Source organism: Papilio polytes, unplaced genomic scaffold, assembly GCF_000836215.1.
Source record: "Papilio polytes unplaced genomic scaffold, Ppol_1.0 DF821289.1, whole genome shotgun sequence".
In the NCBI taxonomy this organism is placed as follows: Eukaryota; Metazoa; Arthropoda; class Insecta; order Lepidoptera; family Papilionidae; genus Papilio; species Papilio polytes.
The window spans coordinates 2819779-2834435 of NW_013527915.1; the positions used below are offsets into that span (position 1 = coordinate 2819779).

Sequence of the window (14657 nt, forward strand, 5' to 3'; positions counted from 1 at the left end):
ACCGCCACTATCGTCACTAAAGGTTAATGTATAACCAAGTAGGAAAACATCTAATTCACCTTAACCTTTATATACTAAGCCATTTACTTAATCATGCAAGTTTTGTTACTTCCTGCTAGGGCTCCGGGTTTGTAAAAGTTTACCTCAACAATATAGGTAACTAGCTGTACCCGTGCGGCTTCATCCGCATGAAATAATGAATTTTATTTTTATTGTTTACATTTGTCAAAGTATCAATGTCAAACTGACATGACATGACAAACCTTGGCAATCTTGTTTCCTTGATGTTGGCAGCAACTTATGGTATCTTTCCCACATTAGGGTTTTTATACAAAATATTTACCCCCTAAGTTTAATGGCGTAAAAATATATAGCCTAAAGCGTGACGTAAGTTTAGGGTTTTTAATTAAAAAAAGAATTATTCAAAAATATGCATTAATAGCTGACATCTTAGACAACAAAAAAGTGTGTTTACGCTTTACTATAATAGTATAGATAAAATAATTTAGTGGAGTTAATCAAAGATTAATTATGCACTATCAATTCGAAAGTGATTTAAATTGTATGCTGTAGAAACGAAACTGGTTACTCTACTGTCATCTTTACCCTTAGGTATTACTTGAGCTTATTATCCTCATTACGCTATCTGGTGAACAACAATGACATTTCGAACCGGTCGCGGTACGAGCCGCACGCCCGACCGACTTGGCTGACACGAATGCGAACGACGAAAGTCGGGTGAAATTCGAGCGACGCTTCCACACAGACGGACGTAAAACCAATCAAATAATATTATGGAATTGATACTAAATAGTAAACATTTAATCTACAAGAATCACCATTTAATTAAATACTACTATTATAAATGCGAAAGTTTAGATGGATGGATGTTTGTAAGAGTTTGTAGACTAAACTGCTCAACGGATTTCGATGAAATTTGGTATAGATGTAGAGAATAGTCTGGAAGAACACATAGGCTACTCACTTTTGTTTTTTTAATTCCACGCGGACGAAGTCGCAAGCGAAAGCTAGTGATTTATATAACAGTGTGAACGTAGCCACAATATAGACATAGTTGTCAAGGAACCTATTTCAAATTTGTCTTAATACAGGAAAGCAAAACATTCAAAGTCCTATTTAATCGCCATTACAAGTAAACTCGTATCTTGCTGATTCCATTCAGCATTTACTGTTGAAATATAACTCTAAACTAATAATATCCTCGCAATGGAAGTAACTACATACAAAAGGGCATCTTACACAACTGTTTGCAGCAAAGCTTATATAACCTCCGTTAACACAGCACGCGCCCAGCGATGCCTTGCCGCAGATTTCGCAGCCAAAGCAATGACCTCACAAGCTTCGTAATTACTCATTCATATTCATTGAGTGACGATGAAAGAATTCAACCAAAAGGTCGCGCACGTCCGAAAACATAAATCTTGTGACAGACATTCCTTTGACAGGCAAAATATTTAGCAATCATTATCGAGGGTACAGAAATTAAAATTCAAATAAAAACATCCAGTTCTATTTATCTTTCTGAAAATCAATCATATGAATATTTCAGCAGTATTGGTTACATAGATCAATATCGTTTTAATCTAGTCATTTCATGCATGAAGAAAACAAAATCGTTTTAAATGATTTTCTCATTGTTGTTTTACTCTTGGCTTTACGATTGATATTTTGATCGTGTATAGAATCTTATCTTAGTAGGCTCGCAAGGTGGTCCTTCGTTGTTGAATATTACACACGTAGAAATCTTTATTGTCAAGTTAACAAGATTGTTAAAATTTATTACTAATGAAGAAGCGTGTAAAGTAATAAAGAGCTAATCGATTTGTGGTGAGCGGCCCGGGCTGCGCGGGCGCACGTCAGCGTGGGCGGGACGTGATTGCACTCTGCTTCCATATTTAAATTCGCCAATACTTGATTGTAATGAGAATCCAGAGGTTCTAAACAAGCGGCCAACAATTTATTTTATAACTACTTTTATGGAACTTTTATTAAAGCCGAATGACCATTTTAACATTTTTCATAGAGAAAAAGAGGTAAGAAATAATAGTCACTATAATATTCAGACGAAAAAGTCATAGGTTTTATTATTATGTTACAAGTTAAGAACGAAACCATATTTCCTATTGACACTTTTAAAAAATAAGATAAACAAAAGCGCATAAACACGTTCGGTCACCATGTGGGCAGATCAAAAGTTGAGAAGCGATGAATCTGCTTGCACTGTTACGACATTCGTGCTGATAAAACGACATGTTACCGACCGGGGTGGGCATTGACACGTTTCCTGTTGCCAATTAATGCAACGAGCGGTGTCGGGTGCAGTTACACTAGGACCTGGCGAAGAGACGCCGCGGAAGACGCAAAAAGTGGACCGAGACTGCATTGCAGCTTATGTCGACATTGATACCAGTTATATAAAGGAAAGAAACTGTTAGTTACGTTAGCCGTCAATAATAATTTCTTTATTAAATAACTTACTGGAGTTTTAAGAAAAATCCGCATTAAAGAATTATGCTAATGAGGCCAGGAAGGTTGATTTTGAAGTTTGATTGTGTTTTGTTTGATATCTCGGGTTTGGAAAAATTTTGAACAATAATAAAAAGCCAAAACAGATCTTGCTTAACTTTATATCGCATTGTTAATATAACACGACATTGATAATTACATTTTGATTGATATTGACTTGTATATTTCAAAGGAGCATGTCGATATAGTACGTGCTACTACCTACGTCCTGTCTCCAGTTACATCGCTCAATGTTTACAACAAACACGGAAGTTGCAGACGAGGCAATTTCTCTGTTCTTGTTGGTATTATTGCATATACAAAAATTATTAATACTTCCACGATATGTGTTTGTAGTTATTTTATACTACAACAAACTGCTGGATTCATTATAATTTTGACACTAATCGAGATAAGAGCCTTGTCTTACGATAATGTAAAAATTTGTTGAAAAATCAACAAATATAGAAAATACAATAATGGAGATATTACTGACCTTTATAACACAGACCGATGTAGTCTTCTTCACTAGTGGATCCTTCAGGTAACTTCCACGATATCTTGAACTCCGAGCCTTCGACGGTCCAACTGATCGCTGTCTCTTCAACATCTTCACACAAATCTTCATTTTCATTAAATTCACTTTGACTAGTTTCTATGGCACTGGTTTCGTTTATATTGGCACTTTGTTCCGTCGCTGGATCTGTCACCTTATCAATGTTTCCGCTCGTATCGCACTGTTCCTCGTTCGTTTGACCATCACTATTAATACAGTCTTTGTCATGTTCCTCTGACATGACTCTTCGAAAGTCTATTCAAACATATTCTTGCATAACACAAAACTTTACACTGATTTTTTTTATATCACTCCATGACTGATTAAATTAAATACATGAATTTCTGCAATGTAATGAAAGTTGAACAGTGATTGCCCGAGGGTTGTTTAGTGTCTGGGGCGACTGGATGCACAAGTGGGGTGTAGGTGCGGCGGGGTGCGGGAGAGGGGGACGCGACGTCGCGACGCCAGTCCGACCGGCGCCGTCGGCCTCTTATACTTATTTCGCCTATTCACTAATCCCCTAACTATAAGCTATTCTTTGCTGCTTTAGAAAAATTGTTTGGAAAAATGTATTCCATCTCCTTGCTTTATGTTGAAAATAGTTACAATTTTTTTTTATTTAGTTCCAGTATTAATTGAACATACAATAAGAATTTATTTTAATTTTTTCTAAAGATTAAATAAATATGTTTATTAGCTCAATAATTATAACTCCTGTTTTCAGAGATCATTATATTATGGTAGGAAGGCGCTTTCCTTAATGCCAAATTTGTAAAAATTAATAAGCAATTCTTGTTTGAATCTTCAGAATAAATTGCTCACCATTATCTATGTTGGTTTACAAAGATCTTTTTTATTATTTCAAAAAAAACTTTAAAGTAGTACTCAATGAATATTAGAAATGTTATTTCACCAATAGCTTTTCTAGAAGCGAACAACAGACTACACAAAAATTGCATCTAGTACTATTTGTTAGTAAAATTGGTAAAACTTTTGTTTATTTAGACTAGTATGTATGTTCTAAAAATGTATTACCCATTTAGGAAATTACTTCAAACAACTAATGAAAAAGCTTATTTCTAATCCAGATAGTGATTTTACTCATAAGGACATTTATGTATGTACATTCAGCAACTTAAAAATTTAAGCAAACATTTGTTCTATGTTAAATTATGCAATTAATGAAATAAAATGATCAGGTTACATGGAAGGTGCAGGACAGTAGGGATCAATCACAAACAAAAAATACAACATAAACTTATTATTCTATTAATAAATAAAAATAAAAGAAACAAAAAAACATTATTTATTTCATTACAACACAACTACAACATTATTAAAGCTTCAATTTTGTTACAATCAATATATAACTGAAAAACCAAAACAATGTATGAGCAATGAATAGCTAAATCTACAAAACACACACTTCTTACGAATAATACTTTGAAAATAATTTAGTTATTCACAGATTGCACTTATTTTGTTATTTATATTTTATTTAATTTGTACCGTTCGACAAGAGAGAAAAATTCTATTTGCGACTATAAAATTTCGTTTTCAATGTCGTCAAGAATACAAATCACATCCGTTTTCAACCAATCATAGCGAAGTACAGCATCAAAGCTACGATTCTATTGGTTGTAAAAAGCGTTACCGTTGTACTGCGCTGGCTGCGCTTTCCAAAACAAGCTTTGAGATTTTTGACAGCCGTAATATGTCATACTTGAAATGTTGCGTTCTAAAATCTTGTCTATATTTTTTCCAACACTTAAGTTATAAATAACTACTTAATGTAATAATTTGTATTTTATTACGGTAATAAGACTTGCTATTTTTTCTTTTTGTAAACTTTGTGTTCGTTTAGATTGAGATTCTAGATTTTTGTCAATGCTCTTTGAATTTCTCGTCAATTGTCAAAGCTTGGTCAAAGCTCTTTGAATCTCTAAAATTGTCAGACAAGTTTTTAAAAAAAGTAACCGTTACTTAATTTTTATTGTGATTGTTATTAAAATTAGTTTCATTTTGTTTGTAATTCCGATACTTACTCTCTACGATTATACTCTTTTGCATTTTATCTAAAATTCTTGCCTTTATTGATAATCATCAAACCAGAATAACACCAAAATGACTTCACCATCAGACACTGAATCAAATTTAAGCGGTTTTATGCGCTACAACGAAAAAGAATTCAAACCTTTATATATGTCTATAATACAGGTAATTTTTTATTTACATTTGCTAATTGTCAACTTTAACGATCCTTCTATATTTCATCATCACCATGTCAATATTTAGGTATATTTAAATAATATTTAATATTTATGAAAATAGTATTAATTTTTACTATATCGCATGTGTTTCATTTGAAATTGAATATCACGAGTACTTGACATACAACAGTTTTATGTTTTCAGAAAATGGAGTTAATCAATCAAGATGTCCTGGAAATTGAAAAGAATCTTAAGAATATTAAAAACAAAGCAGGTCCAATGGAGGGTCAATTAGCCACATTACTACAATCTTTACCTAAACCCAACATCAGTACTTCTATGGAGACAGATTAATGTGTATATATTTGTATAGTTCTGTAAATATTATAATAGGTGTTACATACATGTGTTAGAATTTAAATAAAAATTGTATATTATAGCCCCTTTTTGGTACTCTTATTTTGTGTGAGACTTGAGCCATTTAAACCTTGGTGGCTGGCATCAAGTGTTTCTTAAAATTCCTGAGATCTGTAAATTAATGCACCGGTAGTCTCATCACTGGAGGATATTGTAACCTAATGTAAAAGTTAAATCTTTGGCAATAACTGTATTTTTTTTTTCTCTTAACAAACGTTTTTATTTCAGGCAAAAATTGTAATTATATTACTTTAGCAAACCCCAGTATCAAAAGTAAAATGTATATATGCATTTAATTTTAGTTTAAATAGTTTTGATTTTTATACAATCTGATAAACTTAACTTCAAATCAACATTCCACTTCTCTCGCACGAATTTAGAGCCATGTAAGATTTTGGCTGCATGTACTAAGTTGAGTGAGATTCAGAAAGTTTAAAAAAAATACTGTCGCTTTTTTACTTTAATTATGACATTCGATTTAATGACACTTTAGTTTACCATTTTTAAGAAAATCTCATTTTGTACAATTTTCGAAACAATAACTAAAAAAATGACCACAGTAAGTACAAGAGCCAAATCACCAACTCGCGCAGAAGCTATTGCTAAAGCTTTGAAGCCTGTTCAAGTCTACGGACCAGGGGTTTTAGTAGGTATAACTTTAGTTCCTAAAAATCCCTTACAGGGTTCTCATTACGCGAATGCCGTCGTGTATAACAACATACAATTTGCTTATAAAGTCTTTCCACCATTTGGGAAATAAACAGCCCGTGTATTTCAATCACGCCTACTTACTTGTTTTTGAGGATTTGTAATTCAATTGTAACAGTCAAAATTACTTAATCATTTAGGCAATTGGATTGAAGACAGAACTGAATGTCCTAAAGGCGATACGCTGTATTTTCCACCTAAAGATGTCATCGACTACGATAAATTAAAACCACAAACAAGAAATGAGGATTTCCGTCTCAACAGGCTTAATAGCGTACAGGTGATTTTTTTTCTTTTTTTATATAGAGAAGTCGTCACGCAGCGGTCGCCTATGTTAAGTGCTCCATGTACCATAGACATCTGCAAAACGACCAAAACGTAAAGAGAGTCTAGAGTTTGGTATTTCTATATTAACATGAATATTTTCAGGGTCACGTGTCAACAGTAGTGCGCCACAGCAGTCACGACAAATGTGGTAATTACGCGACAATAAATGATCTGGTCTACAACCACCTCCCCAAGTCTCTATGCGGTCCTAATCAACGGTATTACAGGAGAAGCGCCCACCAATACTATCCCCAGCCTGATTTATTGAAATGCTTTGTACGTATTTCTGTAATAAATCGAAACAGAAACGAGGTTCAATTTCACGAGCGGTTTCTTTCATGATTCTCTCAAGTCAAATGTTAAGCAGTCTTACGAATGAATACAAGAATTTGTTTATTCACCAATAAGACAGTTTAAATTTTATACATTTTATAGGGCAATGTAACAGAATGGGGCCTTAAAAAATACATGGAACAGGAGTGGGCATGCTCCGGTATATCTGACTATTTCTCAAGCCTGTATGAAGACACATACATGGCACCGCTGCCTTCACAATATCTTCAGGGCCCGGAACGAAAAGCTCGAAACTCGTTAGTATAATTAAAACTTGACGGGAATTACAATTTTAGTTGAAATGTGAAATCGGAGATTCTTAGGACCTAAGTCTAGGTTAAAATTAAAGATTCAATTGAGTTATCATACTAGATTGGGATTAATCGAATGCAGTTGTGCATTTTTTTTTTAATAAAGGCACAATAAAACATGAAATAGATACTTTTTACACAATTTTATTGCAGGAGCTTCACAAAAACGTTCCGTTACAAGATGACAAAACCAATAAAGAAAAGGAAATAATGATAACATCAAGAATCATTTTCACATTTCAGAAAAAAAATATTAGTCTTTACATATCACATTTTGTTCAAGACGAGGACAGTGACGTCCATATAAAAATTGTAACAATACAATAATTCTTAATGCTTTCACATTCCGCCGCCGCAAACACGAGATCAGCAACCTTACCGCTAAGTTTACCTTCAAACATACAACTAGGAACCGCTTACATACTAATGCACGTGATAACTTAATAAGATTCTTAAATTATTGGCAGTTTATGAAGTTAAAGTCGATCGTAGTGATAAAACAAAACAACTTAAACATAAAATGTCGAATATCGACATTAACGCGACGCGAATGAGTTATCTTGAGGTAACCTGATGAGTCCCGACCCGCCGGGCACTTTGAACATAGTAGGGCAGCCCGGCCGGCGGGCGAACACGTTCTGCGACATCAACGTCTGCTGCGACATTCTCGGCTGAGGTATTTGTACATGACTATTATACTGCATCTGAGGGAACACGGGCCCGATCGGAGTGAAACCGGAAGAGTTTTGGAAGTAATTAGTACTGCAGTTCTGCAAACGATCTGGAAGTGGATGTCTATCCAGTTCCCCGCAAATGGAATCCTCCCGCGACGGGGGCTGCGAAAACAGATTGCGCTGGTTCATACTAGACGTTTGAGACTCGAAACCGGAACTTTGACTGGAAGATCTACTGCCGTTTATGTTGAATATTTGACCCTCGTTGCCCCAGTACCCGCCCGCGACCCACGACGTGCTATAACCTAACTTGCTAGGAGATATTAGAGGACGAGAACGAGCTATGGGCGTTGGAACCACAAACGGAGTTGCATTCAGTTTCCGTAAACCGAAAACGGGATTGTTTTTAGTATTACCATTTTTGGGACCTATCGATAAGGAACTGATACTCTCATCCAATTCGACATCAGAATCACTTTTAACAGGATTATGGTATTTATTGAATGATGGCTTTATGAATACATTATCAGCAATGGAATTCATGCTTTTATTTAATACGGGGTTGACGCAAAATGTTGAATTAAGTTTCGATTTGCCCCAGACACTTTCTGTCCGTGGACTGAAGGATCTGCCGTTGTTTAAACTCGCGTTTAATGTGATAGATTCGTTAGAAGAATCTGCTAAGTTGTTTAAACCGAAATTACTAAGTGATACATCGTCATCAGTATCCAAAGAAGTACTATCGTCGTTCATGAAGCAGTTCATTGTTCCCATTACTGGTTTCTTTGCTTTTTGTGGAGACATTTTCAACTTTAGTGATGTCTTATTATTTGATTTCATTTTTCTGTACAGCAAAATAAGTCCAGAAATAATCAGCAACTGTAACAAGAGAATTGATGAAATTTTGTTAAATATACGAAACTATTGTAAGAAATTTTTATTTTTTGATTTCACTTACATTGAAACAACTCTTGTAAACGGGATCCAACTTCATAGTTTTGTGAGTTATAGATGTAAGTGTAAACATTAACCAAAGCAAGTCAATCATTATACTATAGTTTAATTTACTCGTTTTCAAAATAAGTCCAACAATTTGTATAAAACAGACAAAACAACTTAAAATCTTCTGAGTCATATCGTTAAAATAATATAATTGTTCTATTGGGAAATACTGTAACATGTCAATACTTTCTACTTGTTCCATGTCAGATAAGCTACTTTCTAAGTACGGAAACGTAATAAATGTCTTCATTTTGATTATATTAAATATCCTCTCAAATAGCGTAAGTATAATATTCTTAACATAGTGCATTGTTGTTAGTAAACTTTTGTGTTTTTTTATACTGTTTACAACATCAATCACAACTAGAACAAATAAAATCACTGCTAATAACTCGGAAGAACCATTTATGAGATTATTTAAGATTTGATTATCATTTTGTTGTTTTTTCTCTAGTTTTTTTTCAGGTGTCCTAGTTTCTAATAACTTAGAACCTAAAAAGCTTTCTTTTTCCTTATTCAGTTTGTATTGTAGCACTCTTTTACACGGACTGCACAACTTGTACGCCTTTTCTAATTGTAACCTGTAATAAAGTAAATTATTAGTACAAATGTATTCAGTTTATTTCAAAACCGAAAACGTTATCAATGTGTGTATATTTGGTATGATAAGAACAATCACATAAGATAAAAATTGTTTAGATTAGCACAGCAAATGTCTTATACAAATTACTAATATGGATAATTTTTCAATAAAGTAACTTAATCTCAATACATTCATCAGATGGATGATTCACAGATGGATGGTTGATTTGACATATCTATACAGATAAAAGATATATAGAGAAAAAGATTTGTATTTAATATGTATTAAAATAACTCAAAAACTACTGGGCCAATTTTCAAAATTCACCATTAGAAAGGTAATTTACGTATGCTAACATAGGCTATATTTTTAACTTCACGCAAGCAAAGTCGCCAGCATCAGCCAGTCTCTAATAAAGCTAAACAGATTTTAGTGTGTTACATACATAGTGTGGAAGAACACGTTGACCTTTTTAATTTTTAATTCAGCACAGACTAATGTGTGAAAAGACAGTGATTAATAATCATTAAAAGAAATTGTAGGTTTCTATCATTTCACATCAAAGATAATAATTATATAATTAATGTATTGAAATTTTTGACCATTTTACATACTAAACAATCTGTCTATAGTAAATATTAAATATTCAAATATTAGGTGGCAACTAAATTTTTGTTAGAATATGAGGACTTGAAATTTATCATTGTTATTTGGAATGATGACAAGAAATGGTGCCAAAAATCTTGTCTAAAAACTGAACCCGATATATCTAGTGATGTTATTTATGAATTTGGTTCTGTATTTTAGTGAAAATGATTATTCAATGCCACCCACTCACTTGAGTTTCATATAAGAAAAACATACTTGGAATGTGAATTTCATCATAGATTTAATTGTCCAATAATTTACTAATAATTGAATAATTTTACATTATGATAGATGTATTTTAAAATTATATCAAACACATTGTCATTAAATTACTATTAAAAGACTGAAATATCTAACAAAATCACATATTTAAACTCAATTAAACAACAATTAAATATTGGTGGAAGTTATAATGTGTATTTCTAGATTTAAATCTGTTTTTTTCCTTAACATTAGCAATTTGATACTTACTTATATGACTCTATTTCATCGTCAAAATTCTTCTCATTCATAGGAACAAAATTAGCCAACTGTGTCACCTTGAGTTGCTGGTTTATATTACACATTTTACAAAGGCCATTCCTTGGAGGACTCTTTTTAAACATATTGGGGGTCTTGCAGGCCTCCTCCACAGGTAAATTGAGCACCTTGTTGTAGTCACCATCCTGTTAATATTTTAAAATAATTTAATAGTCTTCAATGGCTGATTAATCTTTTTAGATCTAATTAGTCACTTAAAGTGATAAAATTTAATGATTTTGGTAAAAAATATATTATAGTTGCAGTTATTTAGTTATTATCGTTAACTTTACAAACATACAATTAATTGTAAACAAATTATCTTTAATTAACAAAACAGGGGAAGTAATGACACCTAATAAGTACTATCTCATCATATCTATCTATCTCATCAAAATGGAATCACCTTCGTAAACCCGTTGTACTGTTCACATTTTGGACAAAACCAGCTATTACGGTCAGGGAATTTTACCCATGTGTTTATGTTGCAAAACCAACAATTAACTCGCCAGGGCAAAGCTGATCTGTGAACAGAATTTAAGAGAATTAACATATCTTATCAGGCGGGAAAGTATGTAACCTATATCGATGTCACGCGTACTTACCGCAAGTTGTGAAGGAGTTTTAAAAATAATATTGTACAAAATATGGCAGTTATAGCTATGAGCACTGATTCCATTTTATAATGAAACTTCATTTTTGCTGTTGGCTTGTCATTTATATTGTAAAATCCTAAATTTTAATCACTAACCTAAAAACTTCGCCCACCCACCATCACTCAACGGACAGTGACAGATTATACGAAACTACAATAGATAGATTAAATTTGCAACTGTTTTCTGCATCAATTCTTAAGGAATTTTATTTCTCATTTTTCTTAAATTATTTAAATGATAAGCATCGAAAATGTACGCTTTTATTAAGGGCGTTTGAGTCCACTATGTTTTTGAATTTTGTAATCTTCATGTTTTTATCTGGTGTTACCGTCTTTTTGATTTTCCTCATGATTGGCATTCAGTCATGATGACATACATCATCTGTCACTGTCACAATCACATGTTGAATGGATCCGTGGTTTTGTGATTGTTTATTATACCTTGTAAATTAAGTTATTTAAGAATTAAACCTTTACTGCAAATAATTTGCCGAAACGGTATTCCTCACACTTTTCAAATATGTCTAGTAATTTAAACATTATGTATCTTTGTAATTTTGATACGCGTGCTGTTAATTTTGGTATGTATTAGGTTATTTGTTTACACATGTAATTTAATTAATTCTGTTTAAATGTATCATAATTATACTTCTTTTTATTGATATCTGTAAAATAAACCTTTTATAAAGATCACAGTATAAAGTGTACCCATTTTTTTCTATAACCGTTTATGAAAGTGTATATTGATGACCAAAAGCCTGGATGATAATGTTTTTGAGCTGTGCTGCCATGATTTTAACATCTTAGAAAATAAAGCTCATTTTAATTGTATTTCAGATAGTGAGACATTAAAGAAATTATGGACTGGGAATTGGAATATAGAAGAAACTGAAATATGCAAACAGTTATTTTCCTATAAACTTGAAAATGATACCTTATTGGAGATATTACAAAAATATTCGGACGATAGTTTTACTGAAAAAATATTGGATATAGCTATCAGTGCATTTCTTACTTATTGTAATAGTAACTGGAGCACTGTTTCCAAGAACATAGAACTTGAAGAATACTTCGGAACAGTATGGCCTAAAGATGTTGATGTACATACAAAACTCCAATGTGACTCAGAACCAATATGTTCAAATATTTTGTATCCAGAATTATTGTATTTTTCATCACAAATATTCAACACCCTCTATACTATAGATCAAGACCTGGTAAGAAACAAAATGTTTTCAAAAACTTGAATTATAATAAGGAGCTATGTAACTAGTAAAATTATTAGGAATTTTAAACTAATGTAATTCTAAGTACAACTTATGTTCATTTGTTGGTAAGTGATCCATACTACATATTGAAAAACTAATCTTCCAAGAGTTACTTGCAGCATTATTTTTTTTTTAATTCCAACAAATATTTAACTTGTGAATCACAATATGACGGCCAACTGGTAAAATCTCTTGTTTTTGTTTGTCTGTGTTGTAATGGATCCATAGATTACAAATTCATATTTTATTTTTTAATTATCATATATAGAGTAGAGATTAATGCCAGAGCAGTACATATGCAGATTATCCTTAGGGACATGGACAATTTATGATAAAGTAAATCAACAAAAAATTCATTGTAATATCTCTGTTCACATTTGATTATTTATTTGTAGGTGTACCTATGGTGGATGTTCCGTATCAAAGTGATGCATCAAAGAGCATTAGAAGAGACCAGCGCCAGTCTTTTTAATGACTTAGAGATTATAATAGCAAAGTTATGTAATGAATCACAAAAATTGGATCATCGGATAAAAGTTTTATTATTCATAGAAATAGCACAGGCATATCTAATTTACGGCAGAATACAAAAGGTTGAGGAGTATTTAGTTAAAGCTAAAGAGCTTGCGGGCTTAAAATTAGAATTAACAGGTGAGAACTTAGAATTCAATTTATCTTCAATCTTAATACACTATTCTAGACTAGGAAAATCATAGTGTGTGGCTGTGTTGGTTGGGACTGACTCAGACAGACTGAAAACATTCATATATATGAAATACTTAAGGGGGTATCATAAGCAAATAAAACCAAAGTAGATGTATGAATATAGAAAAACCGAGAGAGATGTGTTCCAAACATGTCAATTGGTCTGTAGTCTCTGTTTACCCTCTCTGGGTTACATGTGTGTTTTATATTGTTACTATTAACAGTATTCTGAGCTATAATATACTAATATGTGACTTACATTGAATGATTTCATCAACACTTATCCTTTTATTATTTATGTACTATAAAGTTTTTGTAATATATTTTTTTACCAGGTGTCTTAGGAAAACGTACCAAATATCAACAGAATGTATTGCCGCAGTTAGCATTAACAAGTGAGTTAGATGCAAATGTAATGCGTGATTCAGCGGAGATGAGCCATGGTGATTCAGAACTCCCGCCTGATGTAGAGTTGCAGGATGATTTGAGATTAAACAAGATACATTTTGTGGAAACAATCAATCAGATAGAATTACCTAGCTTGGAGCAGACATTGTGTTTACTTACCGTGTAAGTATGTTTTAGTACATAGTTTTATATTTAAAAAATTAAGGAAAATAGTCAATAGTGATGCTGAATTATTGTTTTTTTTTATTTAACAGACTAGCAAAAATAATTTAAGTCAATTAACATATATTAAACTGGTTAAGATATTTAAAACCTTGCACTGTAAATAAGTTTATTGTTCAAATAATGAAGTGTGATTTTTCAACATAAAAAAAAACTCTTTATTTTACAGTTTTTTTAATATTTGTCGTGGTTATTCTTTCCAGCCAATACATACAGAAATCACAACCTAAAGATGATTTATTGACAGAGGAACTCCAGCCGTACATATCTGCGATACTCTCGCAGCAGAAAGGTCCATGGTCCACTCGTGTAGCGGCACTGCTCATCCGGTGTAAACTGGAAGCTAATCACAAACGCACGGTGGAGCGCTCCATGATGCAATGTGAGACTATAGTGAATGACAAAACTGATGTATCGGCTACAACCAGGTATGTTACTGTCTACAGCTTAAAATATTACAAATGTCAATCACATGTCTTTTTTTTTACGACATATTTTGTCCAAGTATTTCAGAAGTAACACATAAAGATACAGATTTTCCTATCGGATCCCCTCTGCCAAATTTACCCATTTCCTTATAAG

The 14657-nt window shown here is 32.7% G+C and overlaps 4 protein-coding genes across 4 annotated transcripts in view; 2 read left to right on the forward strand and 2 right to left on the reverse strand.

Annotated features, from left to right (window-relative positions):
* Positions 1 to 3426, reverse strand: part of LOC106109100 — a 77391-nt gene extending 73965 nt beyond the window's left edge. The window contains exon 1 of the mRNA XM_013290503.1: positions 3023 to 3426. Coding sequence (XP_013145957.1) covers positions 3023 to 3323 — 301 coding nt within the window. The 5' untranslated portion in view covers positions 3324 to 3426. The remainder of the gene's footprint in view (positions 1 to 3022) is intronic.
* Positions 3427 to 6171: 2745 nt separating this feature from the next.
* Positions 6172 to 7642, forward strand: LOC106109414. The gene is made up of 5 exons (XM_013290912.1): positions 6172 to 6362; positions 6561 to 6700; positions 6850 to 7023; positions 7183 to 7337; positions 7545 to 7642. The coding sequence occupies exons 1-5, from the start codon at positions 6263 to 6265 to the stop codon at positions 7600 to 7602; spliced, it is 627 nt and encodes a 208-aa protein (XP_013146366.1). The 5' UTR covers positions 6172 to 6262; the 3' UTR covers positions 7603 to 7642.
* On the reverse strand, positions 7518 to 11600 carry LOC106109413. The gene is made up of 5 exons (XM_013290911.1): positions 11423 to 11600; positions 11224 to 11341; positions 10770 to 10963; positions 9024 to 9648; positions 7518 to 8944 (listed from the first exon to the last, which is right to left on the reverse strand). Exons 1-5 carry the CDS (start codon positions 11512 to 11514, stop codon positions 7928 to 7930), a joined length of 2046 nt encoding a protein of 681 aa, XP_013146365.1. The 5' UTR covers positions 11515 to 11600; the 3' UTR covers positions 7518 to 7927.
* A 268-nt stretch (positions 11601 to 11868) lies between these two features.
* Positions 11869 to 14657, forward strand: part of LOC106109448 (tetratricopeptide repeat protein 27) — a 6369-nt gene continuing 3580 nt past the window's right edge. The window contains exons 1-5 of the mRNA XM_013290953.1: positions 11869 to 12053; positions 12310 to 12689; positions 13136 to 13391; positions 13781 to 14015; positions 14279 to 14503. Coding sequence (XP_013146407.1) covers positions 11993 to 12053; positions 12310 to 12689; positions 13136 to 13391; positions 13781 to 14015; positions 14279 to 14503 — 1157 coding nt within the window. The 5' untranslated portion in view covers positions 11869 to 11992. The remainder of the gene's footprint in view (positions 12054 to 12309; positions 12690 to 13135; positions 13392 to 13780; positions 14016 to 14278; positions 14504 to 14657) is intronic.